The sequence below is a fragment of the Agrilus planipennis genome, unplaced genomic scaffold, assembly GCF_000699045.2.
Source record: "Agrilus planipennis isolate EAB-ADULT unplaced genomic scaffold, Apla_2.0 scaffold233, whole genome shotgun sequence".
Lineage (NCBI taxonomy): Eukaryota > Metazoa > Arthropoda > Insecta > Coleoptera > Buprestidae > Agrilus > Agrilus planipennis.
In genome coordinates this window covers 310,115-337,287 of record NW_020440688.1, presented here as the reverse complement: position 1 = coordinate 337,287, position 27,173 = coordinate 310,115, and the positions used below count along the sequence as shown (strand labels likewise).

The 27,173-nt window shown below is 34.1% G+C and overlaps 1 protein-coding gene and 1 non-coding gene across 3 annotated transcripts in view; both read left to right on the top strand.

Annotated features, from left to right (window-relative positions):
- LOC108739778 (calcium/calmodulin-dependent protein kinase kinase 2) overlaps positions 1-24,604 on the top strand; it is a 159,186-nt gene extending 134,582 nt beyond the window's left edge. For both annotated transcript variants that reach the window (XM_025979790.1, XM_018473836.1), the window contains exons 4-8: positions 2,451-2,781; positions 10,372-10,571; positions 16,586-16,801; positions 19,528-19,695; positions 23,803-24,604. In XM_025979790.1, coding sequence (XP_025835575.1) covers positions 2,451-2,781; positions 10,372-10,571; positions 16,586-16,801; positions 19,528-19,695; positions 23,803-24,027 — 1,140 coding nt within the window. In that variant the 3' untranslated portion in view covers positions 24,028-24,604. The remainder of the gene's footprint in view (positions 1-2,450; positions 2,782-10,371; positions 10,572-16,585; positions 16,802-19,527; positions 19,696-23,802) is intronic.
- On the top strand, positions 19,038-19,110 carry Trnal-caa. The gene has a single exon. It is a non-coding gene; the product is annotated as a tRNA-Leu (tRNA).
- Positions 24,605-27,173: the final 2,569 nt, after the last annotated feature.

Here is a 27,173-nt window from a genome sequence, read left to right as displayed (position 1 = left end):
ATAATTAAGTTAACGACTACTTACCGATTTTATTTATCGAAAATAAATATATATTTATAGTGCACTTCAGTACTTCAGTAAATTAAAGATAAAATAATTTCAGAAAAAAAACACATATCAGTTATGAAATGTTTATTTATTTAATTTTAAAATGGTTTCCCACTACCTTAACAAATTCAATGTTTGGAAATTCGTGTACGTCTAGCTTTTTGATGCAGTCATCCAGAAAAACTTTATTAGTTTTTGTTTGTCTTGTATTTGAACAATTTCAACAATAGACTTTATGCCGTTGGGAGGCAATTGATGTATAATTAGGAGGGAATTCGACATACCGAAAAGTTTAACCCTAATTAAAAACAGGTATATGGGAGGGAACTAGGCATTATCCAAATTTTCAGTAGGCCAAAACGGACAGTGGTAAATTGTCTCCCGATAATGACTCTTCTACCCGGCGCTGATTTGTCATGTGGTAGGTAAACTGTCTCTCGGGTACATGACGAACGGCTCTTTGCGATATGGTAAACTGTCTCCCACACGTTTAAACGTATAAGCATAGAAAATCGACAAGGTCCCTTAACATTTTTTGATTCGCTTAGTGATATTTAACTCATAAAATAATACGGTTAGGTTATAAGCATTTTATTGCAACTTGTCCGTTTGTAAAATTTAACATATCCAATACATTATTATACACTATATTATACATTATTATCATAAAATATCTCATTTCTCCAGGGTATCAAACAACAAACAAGCTCATTACTAAGCGCAACCAATAAGAATTAAGTACGAAACCGGTTTTTCAAAATCATCATGTTTTGTTTTACTACCCTTTGTTATTAGAATCGTTGGGGGAGACAGTTTACCATATCGCAAAAGCTGTTACTGCTTTCGCGCATTAAGTGAAGTCATTTTCCCGGGAGACAGTTTACCATTCATTAAGTTTACCTGAACATTTCGGGAGACAGTTTACCAACACCGGCCAAAATTGTACTCTAGGACAGTACTAGGAAATAATATAGAAACATAACTTTTAGATAAAAAGAACCTTGTGCTTTTGTTTGTTTTATAGTTAGTTCTTCTGTTTGTATGTCTATTACTTGCTCATTATCTAACAAAACATTTAAACAAATCATGTTAAACTAAATTATTGCGCCTATTTCTTTTTATATAAACTTTAAATATCTACAACAAGAAAACCTAACGAATGAGTTAATTTTTTTAATTTAATTTTGTAAACTGATCCCTGCTTTTAACAATTTAATCGACACCCCTGATAGGGATACTGAAAAAAGAGGGCTATAATTGTAACACTTACAACTGTCTACTTTTCCCACCGCACATCCACGCCATTTTAAAATTTCCGCCAGCTTCGAAACGTCGGTGTTTTTAAATAAACTGTTTTTTGTTCCCTTTCTTTGGTTTACATTTTTACCTTAAAAGAGGAAAAAAAGGAAATTGGTTCTGCTATATTAATGAAAATAATTGTGATTAGGCAAAAGTAATCGGGACAAGCAACGAGTTACCCTGCAGAAAAATTCCTTGCTTTAGTGTCACGTCTATACTAGCTATCTGATTTCAATGTACGTTGTATTATTATCCTATCAGTTACAAAAACGTAAAGAGGTGCTTATGTTCTCTGGCAGTTTCCATTAATTTTTATATAGAAGAAAACCTCAAACTTCACTTGGAGTACGTAACTTGATTCCTTCACAGAACGTTGAACGCCAACCGCCAACACCAAGATATATCTCCTGAGCTATGTTTTCTCAAGTAAAACGTCTATTAACAATGGAAAGTGACCCTATTCTCAAAATGTTCATCCTCCACCTACAATAATTTTCTTTAAAAATTACTGAAAGCAAAATATTATAGACATTTTTCATTAAAATAGGACTTCATCTCTGTCAGTGTCATTAAGTTCAAACCATAACAACTCGAAAGTCTTTGATACTCAACAGTATATTAATATCATCCTTTTAGTTTGTTCGTTCAAAACGAAATTCTCGTATTTTATATAGGAAAAGGAATAAACTGTAGTCATCATCAAATCAATCCCTTATTACTATTATCTAAGAAAACAACGAGACCGAAATGATACCGTCAGATCAAAATAATCATTTAGAGTTAACTGGAAACGTTTAATCAATACATATTTATTTCTTAAAAACCTGTGCAATTCGTGAAAGAAAGCAAGACAACAACATAAGCTAAATAATGTCTAGATACTGCAACGTCTAATAACGGCAGTATGTCGCTATCTACTGATACTATTTGCTGTTAACTGGAGTATTTTGAAATATTAGAAAAGGACTTTAGTACTGTGGTATCTATTCGGACAATGCCAAAGGGGAGTGCGGTGCTACTTAACTAAAATAGCACCATTATTTAGGCTACCTATATATTTGTTTAATTTATTATTATATATTTACATCTATATTTTGTTGCAGGCCATGAAAATTATGTCCAAAAAGAAGCTGCTCAAAAGGGCTGGTATGTTCGGACGTATGCCACCCCCTCGAAAAGATTCGAAGCAGATGTCGGTAGACAAAGATACACCACTGCGTAGGGTCTACAGAGAAATTGCTGTGCTCAAGAAACTCGACCATCCAAATGTTGTGAAATTGGTTGAGGTTTTAGATGATCCCGAAGAAGATCATTTGTATTTGGTATTCGAACTTCTGGAACAAGGACAAGTGATGGAGGTCCCTACCACTCAGCCCTTGAGCGAAGATCAAGCGTGGACCTACTTCAGAGACGTAATCCAAGGAATTGAATACCGTAAGTTACTAACGAAAATAAAAAAAAAAATTCGAAACTACAAAGAGTAGAAAATACGACAAATGGCGCTGTAAACGTCATCAGTAGTACAATGCTACATTTTAGGACTACGTATGCTTCAGCAAGGTCTATTTAAATATATGGATATCTACTTGCTGAAATGAATCCCGGCGTAGCTCACCTCAACGTGGTAGGCACGATACCATAATCGAATAAAATAATTCGAAGTGGTCTGTATTCTGTCGAAACTGCCAGACGCGGATCGCGATTTCGATCTTTTTGGATCTCATCAGCGCGTCGCAGGCAGCTCCGACAGAATACAGACCAACTTTTACATGCTGCCTTAACAGCGCGTTTTAGAAAATACGACAAATGGCGCTGTAAACGCCATCTGTAGTACAATGCTACATTTTAGGATTACGTATGCTTCAGCAAGGTCTATTTAAATATTTGGATATCTACTTGCGACGCGCTGATGAGATCCAAAAAGATCGAAATCGCGATCCGCGTCTGACAGTTTCGACAGAATACAGACCACTTCGAATTATTTTATTACAAAGAGTAGATTATGGGTTTTGTTGATTCCAAAGAAAACTATTATTATTTATTAGTTCTATAATTTTTCTACTACCTCCTATCATAGGTGTGTTTTTTATACAACTTCATGTTTTATAACCAGAACATTTCTTTCTTCCTTTTATGTCCTTATTTATTAGTGGTAAGAGTATTACAAGCTACAGATGACTGTTAAATCGTGAATTAAAGGAAACAGCCACAAAACGTATTAAATGTAAATATAGGTATCAGTAAGAGTGTGTAAATGCACACTTAGAATTTAATTGTATTACAATATAAGATTAAAGACGTAATCCGATAGCAAATTAAGCAATAATTAAATCAGTTGAAATTGAAGCAAGCGTTGCTTTGATGAAAACAATTACCAGATTTGTTTACAGTGATGACCCTATCTGTCAATTAGTTTAATCAATTGTATTCCTTTGTTTAAATTCGCAACCATTTAATGAAAACATTGGTATATTGCTTCGAAACATCGTCGATTTCTATATTTAGAATATGCAATTGAAGTATGTTTTCCAACTAAACCATTAGAAAGTGTTATAAACTTAAAAAGTATCAGACAGAGATAATTCAAAATCTCATGAGCCTTCACAATCGCGAGAGGAGGATTTTATTGCATTTTATATTGTAATTAGAAGAACATATTTCGCTATACAGGGACGGAGTTCCAGATAAACTGTGAATAATGATGACCAAGAAGAAATCGGCGAACGGGCGTAGTTTTGCCACTGCACAACCCAAGGGCGAGGTTCATGACATTCTGTACTACCCGCACGTTTTACGTTATGTATATATACCATGTAGGTCCTACGTAATGTAATTGTGCCACGTTTTATGGAGGTGCTTCATTTTTACTGTTCATATTCTTGTCGAGATAAGTACCTACTGTCTGTAATTTTGTTTTGGTTTCTAGATTTGCACAGCTACATATAATCTTATGTTAGCTTTCACTCTCGATTGCGCGATGTAATTTAAAGCAGAAAACCTCTGGTTAAGAATGATAATGGTGCTATATTATTTTATTAAGTAATAGGGAATGAAATGATGTTTATTAAAAACTTATATCATAATATATCTTCAGAGCTATATTTTTTCTTAAAAGGAATCATAGCTCGAAAATTTGTTGTTAAAAGAATTAGAAAAAATTAGCTTTTTGTATATTTATTTTAGCGATACCTATGATTTTTATTTTCGTATTCTATGTCTGTCGTTGGTAGTTATCGGTTAACGAAAAAAATGGATTTTAGCCTAATCAAAACTACCACTGTATAGGTACAGGACGCGTTCTCTAAGTAATGCGACCAATCTTTCATCTTAATCTCAATCGACTGGATGTCTATGAAGATTTTCCCTCTTCAACAAAAGCAAAAAAAAAACCTTCCAAGTTACCAGATACTTAGTACATGCATTCTCATAAACTTTTGTTTGGTTTTTACTGATTTGTGAAGCTATCTCCTCTGTGTATTTGACTTTCTGGAATTATCTGACTATTAAAACGTCTCATTAAATGATGTAACTATAGCTAGTGCAACTATTCGATGTCATTTAATCGTAAATGCCAATATTCGGCCATCAACCATCTAACGAAAGACAATTACGTTGATATAAATATTGAATAAAAATTTTAAGGTGATATAATATTGTCACGTATTTAAACTTTTGCTTTTACTATTATTACTTTTATTTATTTTCTGTCTAATTAGCAATTCTATTAATAATCAGTTATCAATTCACCACTATGCACACTTTGTCACTTCTTCGCTCCTTTTTCTTTGCTTTGTATCGCTTCGAACTCTCTGACTCGTACTAATTCCCTCTCGACCTCGTGTTAACTATTTATACAGTCTTTTCTAGAATTTTCCAGTATATACTGTCTGGAAACCAAGTTTTCTTTATCACCATGTATATTGGGTTGCCTACATACATGTGACACTGCCTCCCTCCTAAAACTGACCGTCTCCTCTGTAGGGAGCAAGACGGTCAAGATGGACAATCTTAATTTTTGCTCGAGGTCCCTTCTGAATTCGATAAACATCGTCGTTGATGTGTGGAGTAACGGTTTATGGACCATCCCAAGCATGTTGTAGTTTCAGTCAACGTCCGTTCCGTGTCGCCTTCATAAATCCATCGGAATTGGCTCGTCTGGTCGTATGCGGTCACATTCAAATTGCAGTTTCGTACGCACAGCATTATAGATGGCTTCTAGTCGTTTTTAAAGTTTGCCCACGTATTTTCTGTAGGTACTGGCGAGTTTCCAGGGCAACCAAACATCATGTTCGTAGGAAACCTGAGTTCTTTCCCGAATAAAATGCTGGCTGGTGTTCTTTCACTTGTATCATGGATGGCGGATCTATAAGTCAAGGGTAATAGTGGGACATATACCAGTCAGTTTGGTGTTCGTTAATGGCCCTTCTTAAATTGGTCTCCAGAGTAGCGTTAAATCGTTCAGCCATTCCATTAAACTGTGGATGTAAGGGCTTAGTCATCGTTTTAGTAATACCCATTAGTTCAATGATGTTCTTGAACAAAGCCGACCCGAACTTCCTGCCTTGTTCGGAATGCAATTTCAGTGGTACTCCATATCGATTAATCCAATCATTGACAAGCTTCTCAGCAACGCTGTGTGCTTCCTGGTTCGGTATCGCATATGCTTCTGGCAACCTGTATTCCACATCGCTTCTACTTCGTGGCCAATAAAATCCTTCCCCGAAAGGAGCTTGTTTCTGGTTCCATCTGGACTTTCCCACATTCTTTTCAAAACGTTGTGGTCTAACTTAAGGGAAATCCACTGTGCCCAATAATTTTTCGTACTTTTCGTTGCTTGACTCAGGTGGTTTATATCTACCCACGATGGTCTTGAGATTCCGGCTTCTTTCCATTTCATTATTGGGCCAATATCTTCGTCCTTCCTCTGGTCGTCTTCGATTAATACCTTATCTTCCCAGGATCCTTTCACCCTTCTTTCTTCTCCGCAGATGAACAATGTTTGCAGTTTTCCACGCAAGGTCTCCCTGATAGTGTATCTGCTTTGCCGTGTTTTTTGTTGAAGTCGTTGTAACCATCATGCAATCTATCCTTCTAGGTTTCTTGGTTATTGAAAGAGGAAGTGCCGTCCATGCAAGTACCTTTGGAAATGTTCGAGGGTTTTAACCACAGCCAGTAGCACTCGAAGGACGACACAATAATTTCGTTCTGGTGACGAGAGTGTTTTGCTAAAGTACCCGATTACCTTCTTTTTCCATCTTGTAGTTGGGATAACACACCTCCAAGCCCCACATTACTAGCAAACAGATTTTCCAGTTTAATTGTTGTAATACAGTGTCCACGAGTCTTTCGAATGTAGTCTGTTCATTGCACAATCCGAAGAGCATCCCTTTGAACTGTCATAAACCATTTCCTGTTGCAAAGGCAGTCTTCTCCTTATTCTGAAGTTGGATGCACATCCACTTGCCTGTATTCACTTTTCAAATCGAGAGTAGAGTACCATTTAGCTTCAGCTATACTGTCTTGTGTTATCGATTCGGGGTAATGGGTAGCTGTCCGTCAGCGTTACGTCATTCAACTTCCTGTAGTCCACACAAAATCTCGTCGAACCATTTTTCTTAGGTACCAGCACTATAGGGGAACCCCAAGAACTTTGAGGTGGTTCTATAACCCCTTGCTTTTGTATGTCTTTTATAATATTATTGACTTCCTCTTGCTTCGCCCAAGGCACTCTTTTAAGTGATTGTTTGATGGGCCTTGCTGACCCAGTGTTGATGCGGTGATATGTTAAGTTGGTGCCACCAAAGTTTTGATCTGACTGGGCGAAGACCTGTTGAAAACGTACAAAACAGTTCTTCTAATTGTTTCACTTGGTGCTTATTGAGATGGTTACTTGACCCTTGCACCAGTTCTTATAAAGTTGCAGGAAGTGGTGTCGATTTCGTTTTGGGTTCATCTTCCCAGTCACAGTGGTGAATTTCGGGTACTGATACAAATACTCAAATACACCCAACTCTGTGCCTTTGCAGATGTTTTGCTGAAGATTGGCTATTCTCACAGGTATCAATGATTTTCCACTTCTTACGAGCGTACATCCCACCAATAATGCATTCTATGTCAAGTCTTGATTGTGTGGTTCAACTATCCCCACCAATCCGCTGATGTCGTCGTCTATTTTGATTTTTACAATGATCTCGGAGTCAGTGTTCGGAACCGTACGATAATTATCGTACACATACGATAATTTTATGTCTACGTACGATGTACGATATCATATTATTATCGTACGCAGATTGTACGATAATTTTCATGCATTCAAAATTTATTTTATTCTTACCCTCTCAGACAATATCACGATGACTTTTTTTTATTCGCGAATATTTTTTTTTTTTTTTCCTCACAGCGCTATAAACATTTTTGTTATACGCAGTGTTAAATTTAGAAGAACGTAACTGCAAAAGAACGTTATCATGCTAGTATGTAGGTTTTTCCTCGGCAGGTAACATCCCTTCGTGTTGGTCACCAGATGGGTCGATGGTCTTCCCATCCACAATTTTGTGATTGTAGTCATGTAGTCACTAACCATAGCCTAAGGTCAAAAACACCCCACCAACATACCTGTACCCCCTATATCTTGCTATATTTAAGTATTTTTCTATCTACTATTGATTTTTAATTTAAATGGTGGGGGTAGTTCAGATCTGTCTTTTTACACGATTAATACGAGTAATTTACTAATTATAGTGATTATTTTGAAAAGTACGATAATTTTGCTCCATGTACGATAATTCTACGCTACAGGTACGATAGTTTCCTCGCTTCAGGTTGTGAACACTGCTCGGAGTGACTCGGTAGTACTCGATTTTCCTCCACGATCACTTTTTATTCGCATTTAGTTCGTATTCGTTTCACTAAAGAACGTATAACGAGAATTTTTTATACGAAAGGAATATTTGAAGCGGATTCGTCGCATTTTTTGAAGAATATTTATTTGTGGCATTTTAATGGTTTTCGTTATACATCATCAAAAATGTTGCCCACTCACCCAGATTCATGTCTACTTGAATTCTCTCAGTTATTTTTGAAGTGATGCAAAACAGTTTTCCTTAATAATCTTTAGTATTTCTGCAATCCACTCCAATTTACATTAATATTACTTTTGCTAGTCTCTATAATTCCTACTGCGCTTTAGTATTATTTATTCAAATTTAATTTGGAAAAATAAATAAAACGCGCCGCTGTGTTATTCAAAGCATAACCACATTTATGTTTTGAATAGCAAGTAATATACAGGGTGATTATTTTAAACGGTCAATTATACGTGTCCCAGTATATAAGGTGTCATGTCTACAAGGTGTTATATATTTAATGTCGAATTTGGTTAACTTCAAACAATCGTAAGTTCATCTTTCAAATGGAACATCCTGTATGTATTTACACAGCCTTATACAGAATTTTATTGTATTTCGAATGGTACTATGGTTTCTTATACCCGTCTCCTTTAGTTTTGAGTTTACTTACTGTTTATTGTAAGAGCAACTTAAATCGTTTATTTTTTTGCGAAGATTGCTGTGAAATTCTTAGCAGAACTTCAAAATAAATAATATAAGTTAATTGTTGCCACTCAAACATCCATATTGACAGTTTAAATATTAAATATTTTGATCATCAGTGTCAATTTTTATTAAGAACCAAAAAAGAATACACGTATTCAAATTAAGAAAAATTTTAAGAAATTAGTTACAATACAGTGAACTACAAATAGCAATAGAGAAATAAAATTAAATAATTAACGATATTTGCTGATAATAATTAAATGTATTATTTTAATGGTTTGAGCCGTTACACATGAGTTTACCGGAAGGGCAAACAATTGCTTATAGTGGGCATATCGAACGATTAAGGTAATATACATTATTAACAGTTGATATCGTTATACTTATTGATTATTTCCTATTGTTATCTCTAGTCCTCTGTACTGCACTTTATTTCTTAAAATTCTTCTCAATTTGAATAGGTTTCATTTTCCATTCTTCATAAAAATAATTCAATAATTGACATTGAGAATCAAAATATTTAATGACTAAACTGTCAGTATGGGTGTTTGAGTGACAGCAATTAACTTATAATAATTTGTTTTGAAGTTCTGCTAAGAATTTCACAATAAACGATTTTAGTTGCTTTTACAAAAAATAGTAAGTAATTTGAAAACTAAAAGAGAGGGGTATAGGGAACCCTACTAGTATTTTTGCACAAATACAGGTTTTTTGTAGAGGTTTGAGCAACTCTTTAGATTCTATAAACTCTTTCAAAATCCTTTCAATACGTTGGTCCTAGATTATGTAAAAAAGTTTTCACCACTTCCCTTCCAATTTCAAAAAGTGGAGGTCATCCAAATAGTTCCGCTTTTGATAGATTGCTTCTGTACTGACATAGACTTCCTCTTCAAATTTAGAAAGGATATGAGGTTGTTACTTCAGTAATAATGTTTTAAAATAAGCAGCCGCATACTTACATATTATCACTTGGGGGTGTACGGGACCGACCTAATGCTGTGCAGGGTTTCGAATGAAGACCATTTCTTCATACCTGTAACTAGTCTTCTTATTTAAAAAAAAAACAGATACAACTTCAGTTATTTATGAACAGTAATCCTATGTTGGTCTATCCCTCTTATCTCGGTTTCTGTTTCTAATATATCTCCCATTAACCCTTCGTGTCTGAGGTATCTATCTATCTCGCCTCGGTTTTCCCACTCTTTAATAATTAAGGATATAGGTTGTCCTAGTTTTAGGGAAATGCGAAGATTAGGATAGGAAAGAGTGGAGGTGCGTGTCCAACCAGTCTTAGGACTGACGACCTTATGATGATGATGATGATGATGATGATCACAAGTGCTTCTAACCTTTTATCTTTTTAATAATCTATTTTGAATTTCCGAATTAACTAGTAGCACAAAACTGATTTCTTTTTGTTAAGAACGCCCCGACCGTGTGCTATTGATGAATGTTTTGTTTTTTTTTACAGTGCACTATCAAAGGATAATTCATCGTGATATTAAACCTGCCAATTTGCTTATCAGCGAAAATGGTCGAGTCCAAATTGCCGATCTGGGTGTTTGCGACGAGTTTAACGGATCTGATGCATATTTATCTTCCACAGTAGGTACACCTGCTTTCACTGCACCTGAGGCCTTAGGAGATCACAAAGACAGCTTCAGCGGCAAGGTTCGTTTAGCATTTAAAAGTTCATTAATTCTCTTTAATCCATATTTTTTATCAAGTCTGACGGTATCTTGCAGTATTTTCAGTTTGCGGAACATATATATAATTAAACTTTCCGCCATTGGTCCTTTATATATACATATTGTTATTATTTTAATCTTTCCAGTTCTAGATAATAAATTTTCCCTTTTGTCGTAGCGCCTTTCTGGAACTTAGGTAATAAGAGTACAGCATAGATAAACAGCTTTCTTGAGGAAGTTCGTAAAACAACATTAAATGAATTTAAAACTTGAAGTGTTGCACTGATATCAACCAAACTGAGATTCATAAGTACTACTCAGAAGTTTAAATTAAAGTGCAGCTTAGAAGTTTGCCTAAACTATATGTACCTGCCTTGGTACTTATCTTTTTTAATTTTATTAAATTATCCCTCACAATTCCTTGCAATCCAATTTGGTCGATGTCTTAAAAACAAAATTATTAATTTACCAGTCCTACTTTATTATTTATGTAAATAATTACTTGTTATAGTGTCGTAACTACACTTTAGTATAATTACCTATACAATTTTTGGATTCTTTTGATTAATTAGAGCTTGCTATTAAGGGACCTTTAATATTATTAAAGACTTTTAGCTTCAGGAAAGTTATTTTCTGATTTGCATACAAAATATTTTTTATTACGCAGAAAATATCAGACGATTAATTGCGTTTACACTGACATTTTTTTAGTCCTTATATACGATACTAACCCAACTAAACCACGTTTCTCATTAAAATTCTTTAGAATATTATGAGTATATTATGAAATGAGAGTTTTAAGAGATGGTTACCTCGTCAATTATGGCAAAAGAAAAAGTGATGTCGATGGGATGATCATGCAAATATCTGAATTAAAAGTCCCCAACAGATTGATGGTGAGATTGTCGCTGGAAATATTCGAAAAGCGACATGCAAATGTAAAGCTGGATAGAGCGAGAAATACAGACATGTTATTGTTGTCTCACCACTATTTCGATGTATACCTAATCTCATCTTCGTGATAGTGTGATACAATATGTGCATTTTTAATTCGTATTTAAAATTTAAACCTTTTTTGCAGACATAGTTTTCAGTTTATCTCCAATAAAACATTCAAATGAATATAGAATTTTGCAGTGTATTGTTGCGTATTCAAATATCTTTCTCACTACTACCTGATATATTTAACTAATTGCGCTTTAATTAACACCACCATTGTTAATTAAATACTTGTTCACTACTATATCGCTTTTTTTCATTTCTTAGCTATCCGCTTTCTGTCGCTTCGTAATTAGAGCTCGAACTGAACTCTTCCGCCCTAGCGACATCTATTTATAGGGCCTGGCATTGTCCTAGAAAGATTCCAGAATGTGGGATCTAGAAAATATAGTCTTCTCTGTTACTATAGGCAGAGTTAGCTCATCACGACAGCTAACATCCTAAATTCTTTCCCAAATAAAATGCTGCAAAAAATGTAAAAGCGTAGTCCTCATTTTTGTAATGCCCATTAGTTCAGTGACCTTTTTTAACAAAGCCGACTCGAAGTTCCTGCCTTGGTCGGAGTACAATTCTATTGGTACCCTCTATTAATTAATCCAGTTATTGATAAACTTTTCGACAACGGTGTGTGTTTCTCGATTTGCTATCACGTATGTTTTGGGCCACTTGCTAAAGTCATCCTTGAAGACTAAGATAGATCGGTTATCGGAGTTGTAACGAATGATCTGCTATGTTGATTGCGATTCTTTCAAATGGCGCTCCCACCATGTACTACTGTTGCATTCGTCCATGACTTCTCATCTTCAAACCCTTACTGGCGGTGCATGTCGGGCATTTCTTATACCACTCTTGCATGTCGCTTCTACTACGCAGCCAATATAATCGTTCGGGTACCTTCGCCAGAGTCTTTGTAACGTCAAAATGTCCCTCGCCATAGATCGCTTCTAAGACTTCTGACACTCGTGAAATCAATACTTCCGACTGTCGTTTATCTTCGCCAAAAGATCATGTATTTTTTAAGGGACACTCTTGGTTAAGTGACCAATTCTCCCACAATTCCTGTTGTACATTGTTGGAAACTCGAGGAAAATGACCAGTATTACATTCCCAACATTTAGAGTTCCGTTGTTACGTGTTTCTAGCAGTGACTTCCTTCACATCGATTACACATTCGGTAATTAGTGACACGATACCTACCTTTGTAGGTACAACAGAATAAAAGCGACTATAAGTATTACTTTAATTAATTTAAGTAAGCTGCTTCCAATCCTGTTTGGATAATAATCAGTATGGTATTCCAAAAACACGAAAAAGTACTTCTGCCGCGTAAAACAACGAGGTTTATCATCTCCCAAAATATTTACCATTCCTCTCGAAACATCCTGTATGTATTTCAAAATGAAAAGAGCATATATTTTATATCCACATGCACAGTGTATCACCACTTAATGAGTATTTGCTGCTACATATGTGATAGCCACATAAATCATATTAATAAGAACGTTTAATAGTTACTAGAATACTTCAGTGGCAGCAAAAACCAACTAGAGGACAATACACTGCCTATATTTCGATATTACATCAACTCGTTCTTTAAGAGCTTCTTCGGTTTGGTCAGTAATTTATCGAAACTGCTTGCAGTGCACTACTGAAATTAAATATCAGAATCGCGATCCGCGTCTAGCGTCTGGTAGAGAATTTTTCTAAACACTTTTTTCTGAACTTCCAAAGTGTAATCAGAATTTGACCACGGCAGAAAAGCTAAGAAGCTTTTTGTCATCAATTAGACACCGGCTGTGAAAGCCTACGAACTGCTGTAACAATTTTTATGTTTTCAAACGACCGGGTTATATTTACTTTCTGTTACCGAACACAAAACAATTTTTGTAGTGAACTTTTAATGCGAGACCGACAGGTTCCGCTAGTGAATATTGAGGTTAAGAAGAATAAAATTAGAGATAGGATCAAAAACTTGAGCTCGAAGCGAATGGGTTTGTAAAGCGTCAAGAATAACTAATTTCACTATTGTCAGTTGTCAAATAGAAATTATACACAGAAGTTGTGTTCCTGTACCTTTTTTGCTACATATGTGACGGAATAACGCATGCTCATTCAAAAAAATTGTTTTGTGTAGGTGGTTCGTCACACAGAAGTTTAATTTTTGAATAATCCAGCGAGTGAGGTGTGTTCGTTTATCTTTTTACGCATGCCCAATTGTTGTGCATGATTTATTTTCGAAAGCTTCCCTTGCGTAAATCGTAGTAAAAAAGCGAAGGAACACACTAGATTGGTACAGAAATTCAATCATGTTTGTTACCGATACGTGTATCTTGTAGCAATAAATGTCCGGTGATTCCACCACATTTAATTCAATCTCGTATAGCTAACTTCATCTTCATCATTATCTTTTAAGCATTTCAAAATTCCCAAAAGATAAGTCAGAACAAATTTTCAAACAAGTTAAATTTCCTAAATAATCGGTGTTACCGCCTTTCATCAAATTCGAAATAACATCTTTTGTATCTTCATGGATTTTACTGGGGTGATGAACACATTAGAATTATGTTTATCATAAACAGGAACGGGCAAATCAAACAAACGCAATTTTAACTGACGGGATGTTGAAAAGTTTTCAGATACGCTAGGGTGGTCACAAATAATAACAATTTTAACATATAAACTACTTACGGTTTTCACCAATGCTTAACATTAGAGACCACATCTAGAAAACTTTTAATGAACGCCTCTGCAAACTCTTCCCGTATATTCACAGTCATATTCACATACTTACAACTACACGTTCTGTATGATACGAGCAACTTTAATCTATAAACTTTTTGAACTGGCATAGTAGTACAGTCATTGGATTCGAAAAATAGTGGTTACCTGGAAAGTTTTCCGGGAGTTTTGAAAATTGGTAATTTTATAGATTTTGAGGTGCTCATTCCGAATTTCAACTTTGCCACCTCGTATTTTTGCCGCTCGCGCCGCCATATTGGAACAATGGCGCCAAGAAGCAGTTTTTTGACAATATCTCCTTTCCGACTCATTTTAAGATAAAAACAGTTATATACAAAATGAAACTAGAGACAATTACCTACAATTTATGTATCTACCTTTTTTTCATAAAGTCAACACTTTAGGCGTACGAGTGCCGCAAAGTGTACTCCAACATGCATCTTTGCCAAAATAACTATATATATATATATATGTATGTATAGATATATGAAAATAAATAAAAGTAAAACTAAAATACTGGTATGCAAGGGAAAAAAAGTAGGGAAAGAGCGAATATAAAGATAAAAGAAAATTAGAAGAAGTGGCTGATTTTAGATATCTAGGAATTCAGATAAGTCAGGACGGAAGGAGCAATGCCTTTAATACAAAGAAGTCACTTTTCTATGCTATAGGTTTAGAAGGAAAGTTAAAAAGGCGGTTTGGGTGCGACTTGGGAGGTACACACGACTAACTTCTTTCTTTTTATTATTATTTTATTGTTGCTGTTTATGCTTACATTTTTCTTACCTTATTTTTTATGCAAATGTTCCTAACATACAATAATAATAATATTAGCGATGTCTGGATTCAGCTTTAACAAATAATACAATTTATAATAATATTCAGCTAGTTTTAGTTTTCTGATTCAAAAAATGACTTGATCGATTTTTCCGATAAGCTTATCTTTTATGTTGCATGATTATACGTCGAATACAGTTGGTCCCACGTTGATTATCTCGAGAACGAAAAATTATTCCGAACGTACGAACATACACACACATAGACATCCACTTAAAAGCAGTAGCATTCAACTTTAGGGACCTTGATACGTGAAGGTATGTCAAAATTTGGGATTCACAAAATCAAACCCATTACTATCTGGGAAGTTAAAACGTCAATAAAAGTTGTTATATTTCCGCGTATTTGCACGAACATAAACTGTAATAAAAGTTCTCCGACTTCTGTTATGGTGTGAAAATCATACGTGCATTTAGGGTTGCAACTATTTGTAAATTTGTATCAATATAATACACTGTAGATGAATATTAATTAATCTATTAACCATTCCTGTGATAGGTATAAGTAACATAAAAATCTTACATACTAATTTCCTGGAATCTACGAAACTATTTCTTTTAGAGATTTTCGAAATTTAAATATAAAAAGAAGTAGTATAAATAACCATTGAGAACGTTAAATTCAAAATACACTGTAAAGAAGAGAGAGTAGGGTAAAAAAATTTCTGCAGAAAAAAAAACAAATTTATTAAAGAATGTAAAATATAAAAATAGAGAAACTGGAAAATTTTGGCAACAATACAATCAACAAAAAAGTAAATAAACCCCAGAAAAACGATTCTACGCCTTTGAATGAGTAAGTTGGCGAACCTATTGAGGCATGTTCGCGAAATCAACATAAATCAACACACTTGAACGTCCCTTTTTCTAAATAGTCAGTGCCATATAAAGATAAAAATTCCTAAATGTGTGGAGTAACATGGTAATGAATGAAGATGTCATTACAAAATAAAGAGCAGTAAATACTATTTTTGCCTGAAGCTACTAAAAGATCTCTGTTCGTACAACTCGAATGTGTGCAACTGTTATACTATTCGGCCGTAGTGGGTGTTCGATACTTACAGAAAACCGAATGTGCAGATCGGGCTTAATAACACAAAGCAAAACTGATACTGAAAAACGATCTTTATTTGTTTATTAAATACTAGTTTTTCCGTATTTTTAAACTAGCTGTCTACTACGTCGGTAAGGTCACACAGTCTACATATTTGTTTCAACAAAACTCTCTTTAACATTGAAATGTTTTTGGTAAATTTCAAAAAGACTTTTTCATAATTAGTAAAATTTTGAGAGTTCTTCAGCCTCTTAGTCTCCTCTAAAGCTGTCTATACTCTCGTAAACTTTATATTATAGAAACATTTCAAACTTACGGCGTTGTCTTTATTGTAATAAATTAAGTAATAACTCTTTTTCTTTGTTTCAGGCTGCAGATATATGGTCAATGGGTATCACGCTTTTTGCCTTCGTATATGGAAACGTGCCATTTAACGCACAAAACGTGGTAGCCCTATATTCGAAAATCAGACATGAAAATGTGGAGTTTCCAGAAGCACCTATTGTATCTACGGAACTCAAAAAGTTGATTAGAAAGATGCTCATCAAAGATCCAGCTCAAAGGATAACGCTATCAGAAATCAAGGTAAGCAGAAGGTTATGATGAAAATGCTAAGGCTTTCACGGCCGTCGTTATTTCAATAGCCTATAATTTTCGGTCTTCCGTGATCTAAAATTGATTTTCTTCTTTCGATGAATATACCGATGGGGTCATTTATTCGACAGAACTAATACTAAATGTCAACCCTACCTGATTTTAATGCAACTGAAAGTGCTACATAAATTGTTTTGGTTTATCATGACAATAAAGTTCACAAATTGCTCTTAAAATTGTTATAATGGAGTAATATACTTGTAGGTTACATAAAAAGACTATCAACTTTTGATATTTTCTTGCACACGTTGACGCAGTTTAATGTAGTTTTGAATGGACAAACGTATTTACATCGTAAACAAATATTACTACTGAACTTAGAAAGAACATTAAGTTCTTGGTCAGCCCATCAAAATTATTGGATGTAGACCACGATTTCCAACATATTAGTTTTCATTAGCGCTTCATTATTTTGGTTTGCCCATTAAGTACGTAATATAAGATTCAATTTTTCAAGTAGATACTTTCGTAAAGCTCTTGTCAAACAAACGAAATACTACAGCTAACAGTAGATAAATATCGGCAGATGGCAATGTACTGCTTGTACAATGATAAATAAATTATAAAAATCTTCCTCAGTTCCTCCTTATGCTTAGAATGTATTTATTGAAAAATTCTATTAATAAAAATTTAAAAATAGAAAATATACATATAACTACAATCGAAACAATTCCATTTAACGTAAATGAGTAGAGTTATGTAAGCTAGATCCAGTGTTTGCAAATGTCAACTTATTTCTTCACAAATGTCTACTTGTCGATATGGACTCGAACTGGCTTATTGGGTGTCTGAAACCAACAATAACATATATTATTGATGTTCCTGACATCTAAATAGTAGAAGTGTCAGTTTAAATTATGTATTTATTCAATCAATATATAGAGGTATCCGATAGGTACCTATTCCTGGGGAAACAAACCCGAAAATGAATGCAAGATTTGTGCCCCCACTTTAAGTAATCACTATATTTATGTATGTATATGTAACTCTTTATAGGATGTACCTACAAAGTCAAAAATGAAGCATACCTATACAACAATGTTCCTTTATCGTAGTTGTATATTATTTAAGATAATTTTTCATCATTCTATTTGCCAACTAAATCGAGTTTCATATTGTAATGTTCGTGGGTTTAACAAATTAAATTTTAAGAAGAAAACTATTTATTTACACTAATTACTATTGAACTTAAGAACACTATTTAAATTATTACTAAACTTCGGTAATTATTCTATTTATTTACACTACTATTCACTGTCCTATTTATTTCACTTCTATCACTTTCAATTTATCTCTTGATTCACCTCTGCAACAGTCAATTTATTTCTACCCTTCTTCGGCGATCGTCTCTTCCTTTTTATACTCCCTTGCCTTCTGTCGGGAACGTTCTCCAGCCGTCCAGAGAAGTCTCGTTTTCTTTGAACGGTTTAATTGCTTTTCCGGAACGCAGGTACGACACAGACGTTTACAGATACGGCGCACATGAAGAAAAGCGCCCGCGGCTAGTCGGCGAATCGATAAGCCGCTCACACACACATATGCCCGATCGCACACAATCACGTTCGTGGTCGCTACAATATTTTAGCTATCCTTTTGCAACAAATATTTTAACCAAATCGGCTTTTGATAGGAATCCGGTTTCGATTAAAAGAATCTAATTTTCAAAAATGCCTTTTTTTCAAAAAAGAACGAACAAACTTCACAAACCACCGCGAGCAACACCAGATTTGGAAACTAAAAAAATATAAACAGATTAACCTTACAAAAATTCGTATAATGCCTAGCTCAGCAATTAACGTTATTTATTAGAACTCAAATTAATTTTAAAACCTTTTTTGCCGGTGGTTATTTTTTAAATGTTTTTAATCTGAAAATAAAACAATCTCTTAGTAATTTCATAATAAAAAATCGTATAAAAGCTATTCTTGTCAGCACTATTTTACATGAGAATATAAATTTATTCCGCTCAAATCAATTACTATCAAATATTTATGTGAAAATTAATTTTCAATTTTTTACTCACTATAAACTACCTCAGATTAATGAGGGAAATTTGTTGATGTTGTGTCACCGTCGTCGGGAATCGAACCCGGGACCTTTGGCTTTACGGGTCAAATCGACAAATCTGTGACCTAATAAGTACGATTTGTCGTTGTTGCTGTTGTCATCTCTCGTAGCTTAATGGTCAAAGCATTGGTTCCAAAAGCCAAAGGTCCCGAGTTCGATCCTCGGCGAGGGTGTGACTGCAGCAACAAATTTTCCGTCAATAACCTGAAGCAATTTATAGCGGGTAAAAAATTGAAAATTAATTTTCACAAATTAATATTTGATATTAACTACTATTAAATGTCAAAGTATTTCAATTACTATCTCTATAAAAAACACATATATCCTATATTGATACAATTATTTTGTAATACTTTCTTATAACAGAATTTTGTAGTTTATCACTGGTGTTCAACGTATAGAGAAGCTTTCAAAAGTAAAACTTTTTTCTTGATAATCCTGTGACTTAATTTCCTCATTATTTTTCTTAAAGTATCCTAACCCTGGCTTATAAATTAAATCATATATTCGGTCATATATATTGAACATTAGATTTTTGTAATGTATTGTGTATAGTAGTTATTGAGTGAATTGTGTTATTTGGATTTCAGGTCGATCCCTGGGTTACAAAAGATGGTTTATATCCGTTACCAACAGAAGAAGAAAATTGTCATTTGGTGGAGGTTACCGATGAAGATGTCGCTAAAGTTGTCACATCTATTCCAAAGCTTGATACACTTATTTTAATAAAGCATATGCTGAGGAAGCATTCGTTTCAGGTAGGTTAAAAAATATATCTGACAACAAGAAATATATGACACTTTATAATAGAAAGAACATAGGTATTTAATACTTGTATAGAGTATTTGAACCCAAGGTTTTGTATGCGTGAAGCATCGAACAAACTTGAGAAAGTTCTAGAAAAGTCAAGGCTGAACATTCCTCTCCCTAAAATATATCAATTTAGAATAAGATAGTCGCAAAGCGTGAGGGCTTCCCTCTGGAATATCTTAATTCCGAGCTAAATTCCTATCGCTTCAGGTGGAAAAGCATACTTAAGCAACCTACTAGGTCTAGACCTAGTCAATATTACCATCCAAAAATACACCATCACGCATCCGGTCCATCTGCATTAGTCCAAGTTTTTCTGCAGTTTCCTTGAATCATTTAGGCAAATGCAGGAGATATAATTTTTCACTTTTCTATTGTCTTCATCAATTACGATCCACCCATTCCTCCGATTCCTAAAAGGGGGCCTCCCGCCTTTCCTTCGGCTTCAAATTAGAATGTGGAAAAGAAAGACATTAATACTTAGTGGGAACTGAACTCCCGAAAGTTCTCTTTTTTATCTAGTAGTCTAGATAAATTACAATCAGCATTTGGGAAACCAACGAGTAGATTCCGAGTTCACCTGCCTTGATCCAAGATATTCTTCTGTTTTCGTGGGTGGTGTAGACTGACACTGGTACAGTACCTACTGGTAATAGTTTTTCATTCTTCTGTTGCCTTCGTTTTGTCCGTTTCATCAATCCCTTCTTAATAGCCTCTTAGACTTTTCGACGAGTCCTAAAGAAGACTCAAGGGGGTCTTCAGCATTAGCTTATAGGAATGAACACAATATTAAGTTTATTTAAAAGTGAAATCCAGCACTTCCACGCAAATGGAGCCGTAAGCTAGAAATGGTAGATATAGATATATTATTAGAAATAGCGGTATCATATGAATACAACTGTAAACAACATTTTAAGTCCAACTTTTTAGGAGAGGATATACTGTAAATACAACAATGTAGTTATAATTACAAAAGATCTAAAATCAATATTTTTTTAATCTCAAATTATCAGGTAATCAGGAAGTTATACATGTTTTTCAAACTACATAATTTTTTTTTCGTAATGTATACAGGGTGTACAAAATAATCTGAATATTGAGAACTTCAGACAACAAAAATTTTATTTTTTATATGGAGCACTGTAGATTTTCACATATTCGAATGAGGAGGTAGGTTTATATTATAAAACTTACCCGTAAATTAACCGAGAATTTCAATGATACTTCTTTGGTACACTTTGTATACGTAACTGGATCGCGATTTTTTATTCATACACTGGCGTTACGACAAAGGGCGAAATTACGTATTCATCGAGTACGACAGAGTTTGTTGATTGCATAGAAAATTCAGCTCAAGACATCAATTTACCTACCCTGCCATGAAAAGATTAAAAGCGCTATATTAGAAATCCCGCGAGTTTATAAAATTAACCATGCAGCTATAAAAAGAACAAACCGGAAAACCAATTTTCATGAAAATTTTATTACAGTCTATATTCTGATCATCGTTAATTTAACACCGAAATTCAGACATACGAAGGAATTCAGAGTAGTTCGTTTATGATAACAGAGTTATTAAAAATAACAAAAAATAAACTTTCTTTAAAGTTATTTTAAAATATGCACCCTATTTATGAATTGATAAAGGAATTAAAACATATTTTAACGGAGTTATACAAGGACTATGTTAGTGATGAGCATCCTGTATTAAAGAAAAACTAGCAAACGTAAGGATTTTTTAAAAGTTTAATACCTTGTGGGATGAAATGGGAGTTTAAATTTTGTTTGAAAAAGTAATACGTAAAAATTTAAAGCAATGATTTCGACAAAAAATGCAGGTATCTCTATGTGCAGTAGGCAATTAATGAATTAAGGTACAAAATTGAGCAATTATCTATGTAAATAAGTAAGTACTGTTTGGCATAAAATAAAAAGGTGAAGCAATATCAATCGGTACTTATCAAAACGAAGATGTGTTAAGAGGCGATTTAACAGTCAGTCAATCCTAATTGTAAGACTAGTTGAACACGTACCTCCACTCTTTCCTATCCTGAGCTAATCTTCGCATTTCCCTAAAACTAGAACAACACACATCCTTAACTATTTGCGAATCTACGTCTACCTCTACCTCTCCTAACTCCCGTTTCTGCCTCTAATATGTCTCTGAGAAACTACCATCAATTCAAAAATGTCGCTCACAATATTGTACATACCGCTAACCCTCACAGTTTTCTTGCAACCGAGCCTTAAAATAAGGTACATTTTATACTAACAATGTGTCCAGGAATGTGGATATTGTCTACAAAAATTATACTAAAAGAAATCATAGAGATAAATAAAACTTCCGGCTGGTTATTTTAGTTGCCTGACCTGTAATTGTATTCCTCTATGCTTTTATTTATTGATATTTGTTCTCATAATCAAATAATTCTTCGAGAGCAGAAGTGAAATGCGCATCAACCCATTTTGAAAATATGGAAAGACAGAAACGTAGATGCACAGCAATGGGATTGGAAATCAAGCAAAACGAATACACATTCTCTATACTTGTAAACTGATTCTCAAATTAATATCCTGTAATTCCAAAATGACCTGCGGAAAAAATGAAGTCAGTTAGATAACGCTGCTTGTTGAAGTGGGCACATTGCAACGGGCAAGGCTGTCTTAATTTTCACTCAAAGATAAATTATTCTATTTTGAGGTCAATAAGTAAATAAGAGCATAGTGGAACAGGCTTACAGGGCAAACCACTAAAAAAAACCGGCGGAAACTTTATTTTTTAGTCGCTTACATGAGTAATAGTCACTTTATAGGATTTTACGATTATTATAAATGAAACTCTTATATACCAACATTTTTATTTATAAAAAAAGTAGAAAGAGGAGACTGTGGTAAATATTAATTAATAATTAAAAGGAATACTCACCCCTAATTACCACAAAAAATTTTTTTTGAGCGGACACATGTTTCGCCCACATCATACGTGAATTATCAACGCGAGACTGTCTCGTTATGAACGTTACGCAGATTTAATTTCAGAAAAATGAAAAATATAGTTTTTGAAATTACGAACATTATGTAACATCCCCCACACACAAAAAGAATCATCTCATCTCATCCTTCCGACATCGTGACTATTTCCATAATTTTTGCCACTTTGTGACTAATCATTGCCCCCCAGAACTTTCATATTTGGCTGATACCACAGCCGTCTCTAATACAAGCCATGCTGAGAAATTTGGCAACGGCGTATTACTTCGATATGAGAGTCCTATTCTGCGAGTCTTACTTGTTATTACTACACGTCGTTACACATGATTTTTAGACACCTATTACGATAAAAATGAATTGAATTATTAAATAACTAACATTTGTTCATCCCTGATAGTATGTGACGTTATTTAAAATACACTTCAACATGTAGGTATGAAGAACAAAATAGAAAAGACAATAGATTAGGTAAACATTGATAGGTACCATATGAATTTCATCTCGATAATTGTAATTTTATTAAGGCAAATTTCCACACCACCATTAAAGTATTGCCAAGGCGCGTTACCTTTTTTTTGGGGTTCGCCAATAGCCCTACCATCCCATTAGAAAAAATTAATTACAATTTCAACTTTTCTAATTTACGGATTTTGGTTTGGAGTGGCGGGACTCTTGCTTCCTATAATTTATAATTTCAAATATACATACAATGTAGAAATCTTCCCGAAGTGAGTTAGTTTTAATATGAAATATTCTCAATTTTTACCCACTACACAAGCAATTTTATTGAGCAGATACGTGTTTCGCGCACTTCAAACATGCGAGACACGTTTGAAGTGGTCGAACTCGTATTCGCTCAATAAAATTATGTTAGTGGTAATTGGGGTGAGTCTCCTACATTATTCATTCAACAATGCTATTTTGCATTTTTCATACCGCTGCAAAATTTGCTTATCTATGAATGTAATCGATTAGTAGGTTTAAATGTAACTTCAGTTTCTTTCTCTCCTATTTATTTAATTATTTGTAAGTTTAAGGGTCATAAATTTTAAAATTCCTTTCAGAATCCGTTTGCTGAAAAGAAGCTGCTAAGTAAAGCAAGCAATCTCGACGTTACATCAAAAGTTCCTATAGGAACATCCGGCCGATCTAATTCCGCCCCTGGCTCATATGGATGGCCCTCAGATCGTCAAGTATCCTCCGAATCCTCTTTAGAAGCAGTGACAGAAGTTGACCAAATAGATGACAAATTAAATGACAGTACAGATCCGTTGCCATTGCAGCGGTGATAACCATTTTTTTAATTATATCTATTGAGTATATATTTACATATCTTTATCATTTCCTAATTTTTGTATAATTTATTATTGTGTACGAACGTCCTAAACTTTGCCTAAAAGTGATCCAGAGCAATTTAAGACTTAATCACAAGCAAGCATAAAACTCGAAAGCTTTAATATTGTTAACAATTGTTAGAAAAAATATAGTTTTTTTTAATTGCTAGCTTTAATATTAAAATGGGACCATTTCCAAAGTGTTATTAATGAAGTAGTAGAAAATTGTTCTCTCTCTTTTGCGAAAACGTTTTCTTCAGAAATTTGGATGTTAAAATGCTTCTACCTTTCACTATCGATGTAAGTTTTCATACTTATCAATTTGATCAAGCACAGTAATGATAAATATTTTTGCACAATTTTCTCCTATAGAGATAGATATAGTCATATTTCAAGTAAAAATGTATCATGTGTACTTAATTATTTGCTCTATTTATCATTTGAAACGTTTTTAATTATACTTAATGGCGTTTTACTTTAAAACTTGTAAAGCAAACTTTTGTAATGTTAAGAAAATAAATAATAATTCAGTTTTTGTACTTTACATAAAAACCTTGCAATTAACAGTTTTTAACTTGATTTACTTATATGTATACACACGAGAAGTAAAAGTGATCGCCCAGAACAGCTGATGAAAGGTTGTACAAAAAGTAAGCACTGATGCTCAGTGCCCATGCTACTTACCTTCACACTCAATTTTATGTATGTAGGTACTTCGTTTACTGCCAAGTGAATATAGTATTCAAAGCAAACAATTGTCAAGCAATTTTTAAACTTGAGAATTGTGAGATTGTGAAAAGCGCCATATTTACCGATTCCCTCGGATACTAAAAAAAAAAAAACTTTTGGGTGTTTCATTCCCACCAGCCAATAATGCTGGTAGGCGGGCAGTCCCTCCGGACTACGCCGGAAGGTAGGGCGGAAGGCCCTCTTCAGCCTGCTTTCAGGAATCGTGGGAATGGGTGGGTGGTGGTTCGGGTGAGAAAGATGAGACGGACGAAATGAAGACAGAAGAGAATGAAAGATTATCTGTGGAATATGACTGCCTCAGCATTTGCCTAAGTGATCCAAGGAAACCACAGAAAAACTTGGACCAAGGCAGACGGACCCGGAATCGATCCGGCGTCCTCCCGAATGCTAAGCAGTGTTCTAAACCTCTAGGCCATGTCGCTAGGTCGGATACTATTAATCCGCACATCAATAGTAAATTTTTATATATATTTTCTAATTGCAATCTATATTAAAATTGCATTCATATGATATATTAAAAATATCACATATCCGTTTAGACCACATTTGGGGATAAGCCACACCTAGAAATACCATTAGTGTTATAAAAAATTCACCACACTAAAAATGCTTCTCAATCTAAAAGTTTTTGCTTCAAATCACTACTTTTTCGACTACCATGACTGTGCAAGGTATTAAAACTGAAATCGAGTACCTACCTATTTCATTCAAAATTATTTACTAAAGCATTGTTTTTCTTCTCTTTCAATGCTTAAGAACAACTTAATTGTCTCGTAAGTATAACAATTTTGAAAATTTATGATTTCTTTGTCACTATTGAAATAAAAAGTATAACTTGATTTAAACCACAAACTTCACAAATACCTACACCGCGTGATAAAAATGGGCTATTTCAAAGTCCCATTGACTTTTCATTATACAGGGTGTTTCTGAAAAAGTGACAAGCTTTGGAGGGTTTTAAGTAGATACAAAATTGTAAGAAAACCAGAAGTTACAATCAAGAGCCAGTCCTGGCATGAATTCGCAACACATGTAAGAGTAGACGAAGAATGTAAACAGTGTCGATTGTGGAACAGTAACGTAAATATCAACAGCTTACTACCATACAACTACACACAATATTTTTAAGCCTATTACGATAAAACTTAATTAAAAAAACGACTTTCTTCATCGTTTAATTTAATGTACCTACACGTTAAAATGGTACCTAATAAGAATACAAAATAAAAATAAAATTAACGTTACGCAAACACTAATAGGTAAATTAATATCTTCTGGTTAGGTAATTGTAATTTTATTAATTATAAGGTAAATTTCTAAACTGCATTGTGGTATAGCCAATATAATTTACCTATTTTTTATAGGTGACTCATCAATAGTCCTATTCTCCCATTAGAAAGAATTAGTTACAACATCCGTAAACACACACACACACACACACTCCAAAAATTGTTAGAAATTCGAATCCCGCGCTAAAACAGGCTTCCATGCGTCTACCAAAATTATTACCAGTTTCTCTTAATCTCTGTGCAACATTTAAAACGGTTTTCCGATGAAGAAATCTTCGTTGAGGATATCAATGACTGTACAAATCGACCATTGCATTAACGATGTACCAACAACACCGAGAATACAAGCACTCGGCGCGCTTACGTGACGTCACCGTGGAAAGTTAGCGAGTTGTATCGGTAGCTCAGGTTAACTGTATACTGCATTAAGAGTTGTGCGTTGTTTTAACATTAAAAAAGAGGTATTTATAAATTCTCTGAAGAGCTTTTAGTTAAAAGAACGTTTGTAACCAATTAAACCCTTAAAGTTAGTTACAACTTTCTTAATTAACGAAAAAACCATAAGGTGGTCAACTTTGGAGGTAGAACTAATATATTGACATTATGCTGGATAACGTAAAAGCAAAAGCATAATTTGCTAAACAAGCATTATTATAAGCAGTTTCAACAATATTTCCAAGTTTATAATCTGGAAACGGTTTAATGTACATTTCGTCAACTATTCAAATTACATGTTTTTCACGATCCCACAATAATTTAAATAGGTTTTTCGCATACGTAGTTAAAGCACATTCTTTTCTTACGTTATAGAGTCAGTCAGCAAAGAACTGCAAAAAGTTTTACTGTATCTTGTAATCTGTAATATTAGCTTGTGGACTTATGTGAAAGATGGAGGTTAAATCATGGTAGGTATTATTTGAATAACGCTATCTACCTTTGCTTGATGTATATAATTTTAATTTTTCATACATATATAAAAACTAAAGCAGAATCACCTTTAAAACTATCTTCCCTACCATTTAATATATTATTAAAGTTAAAAGGCGTCATTAAATTGGATGT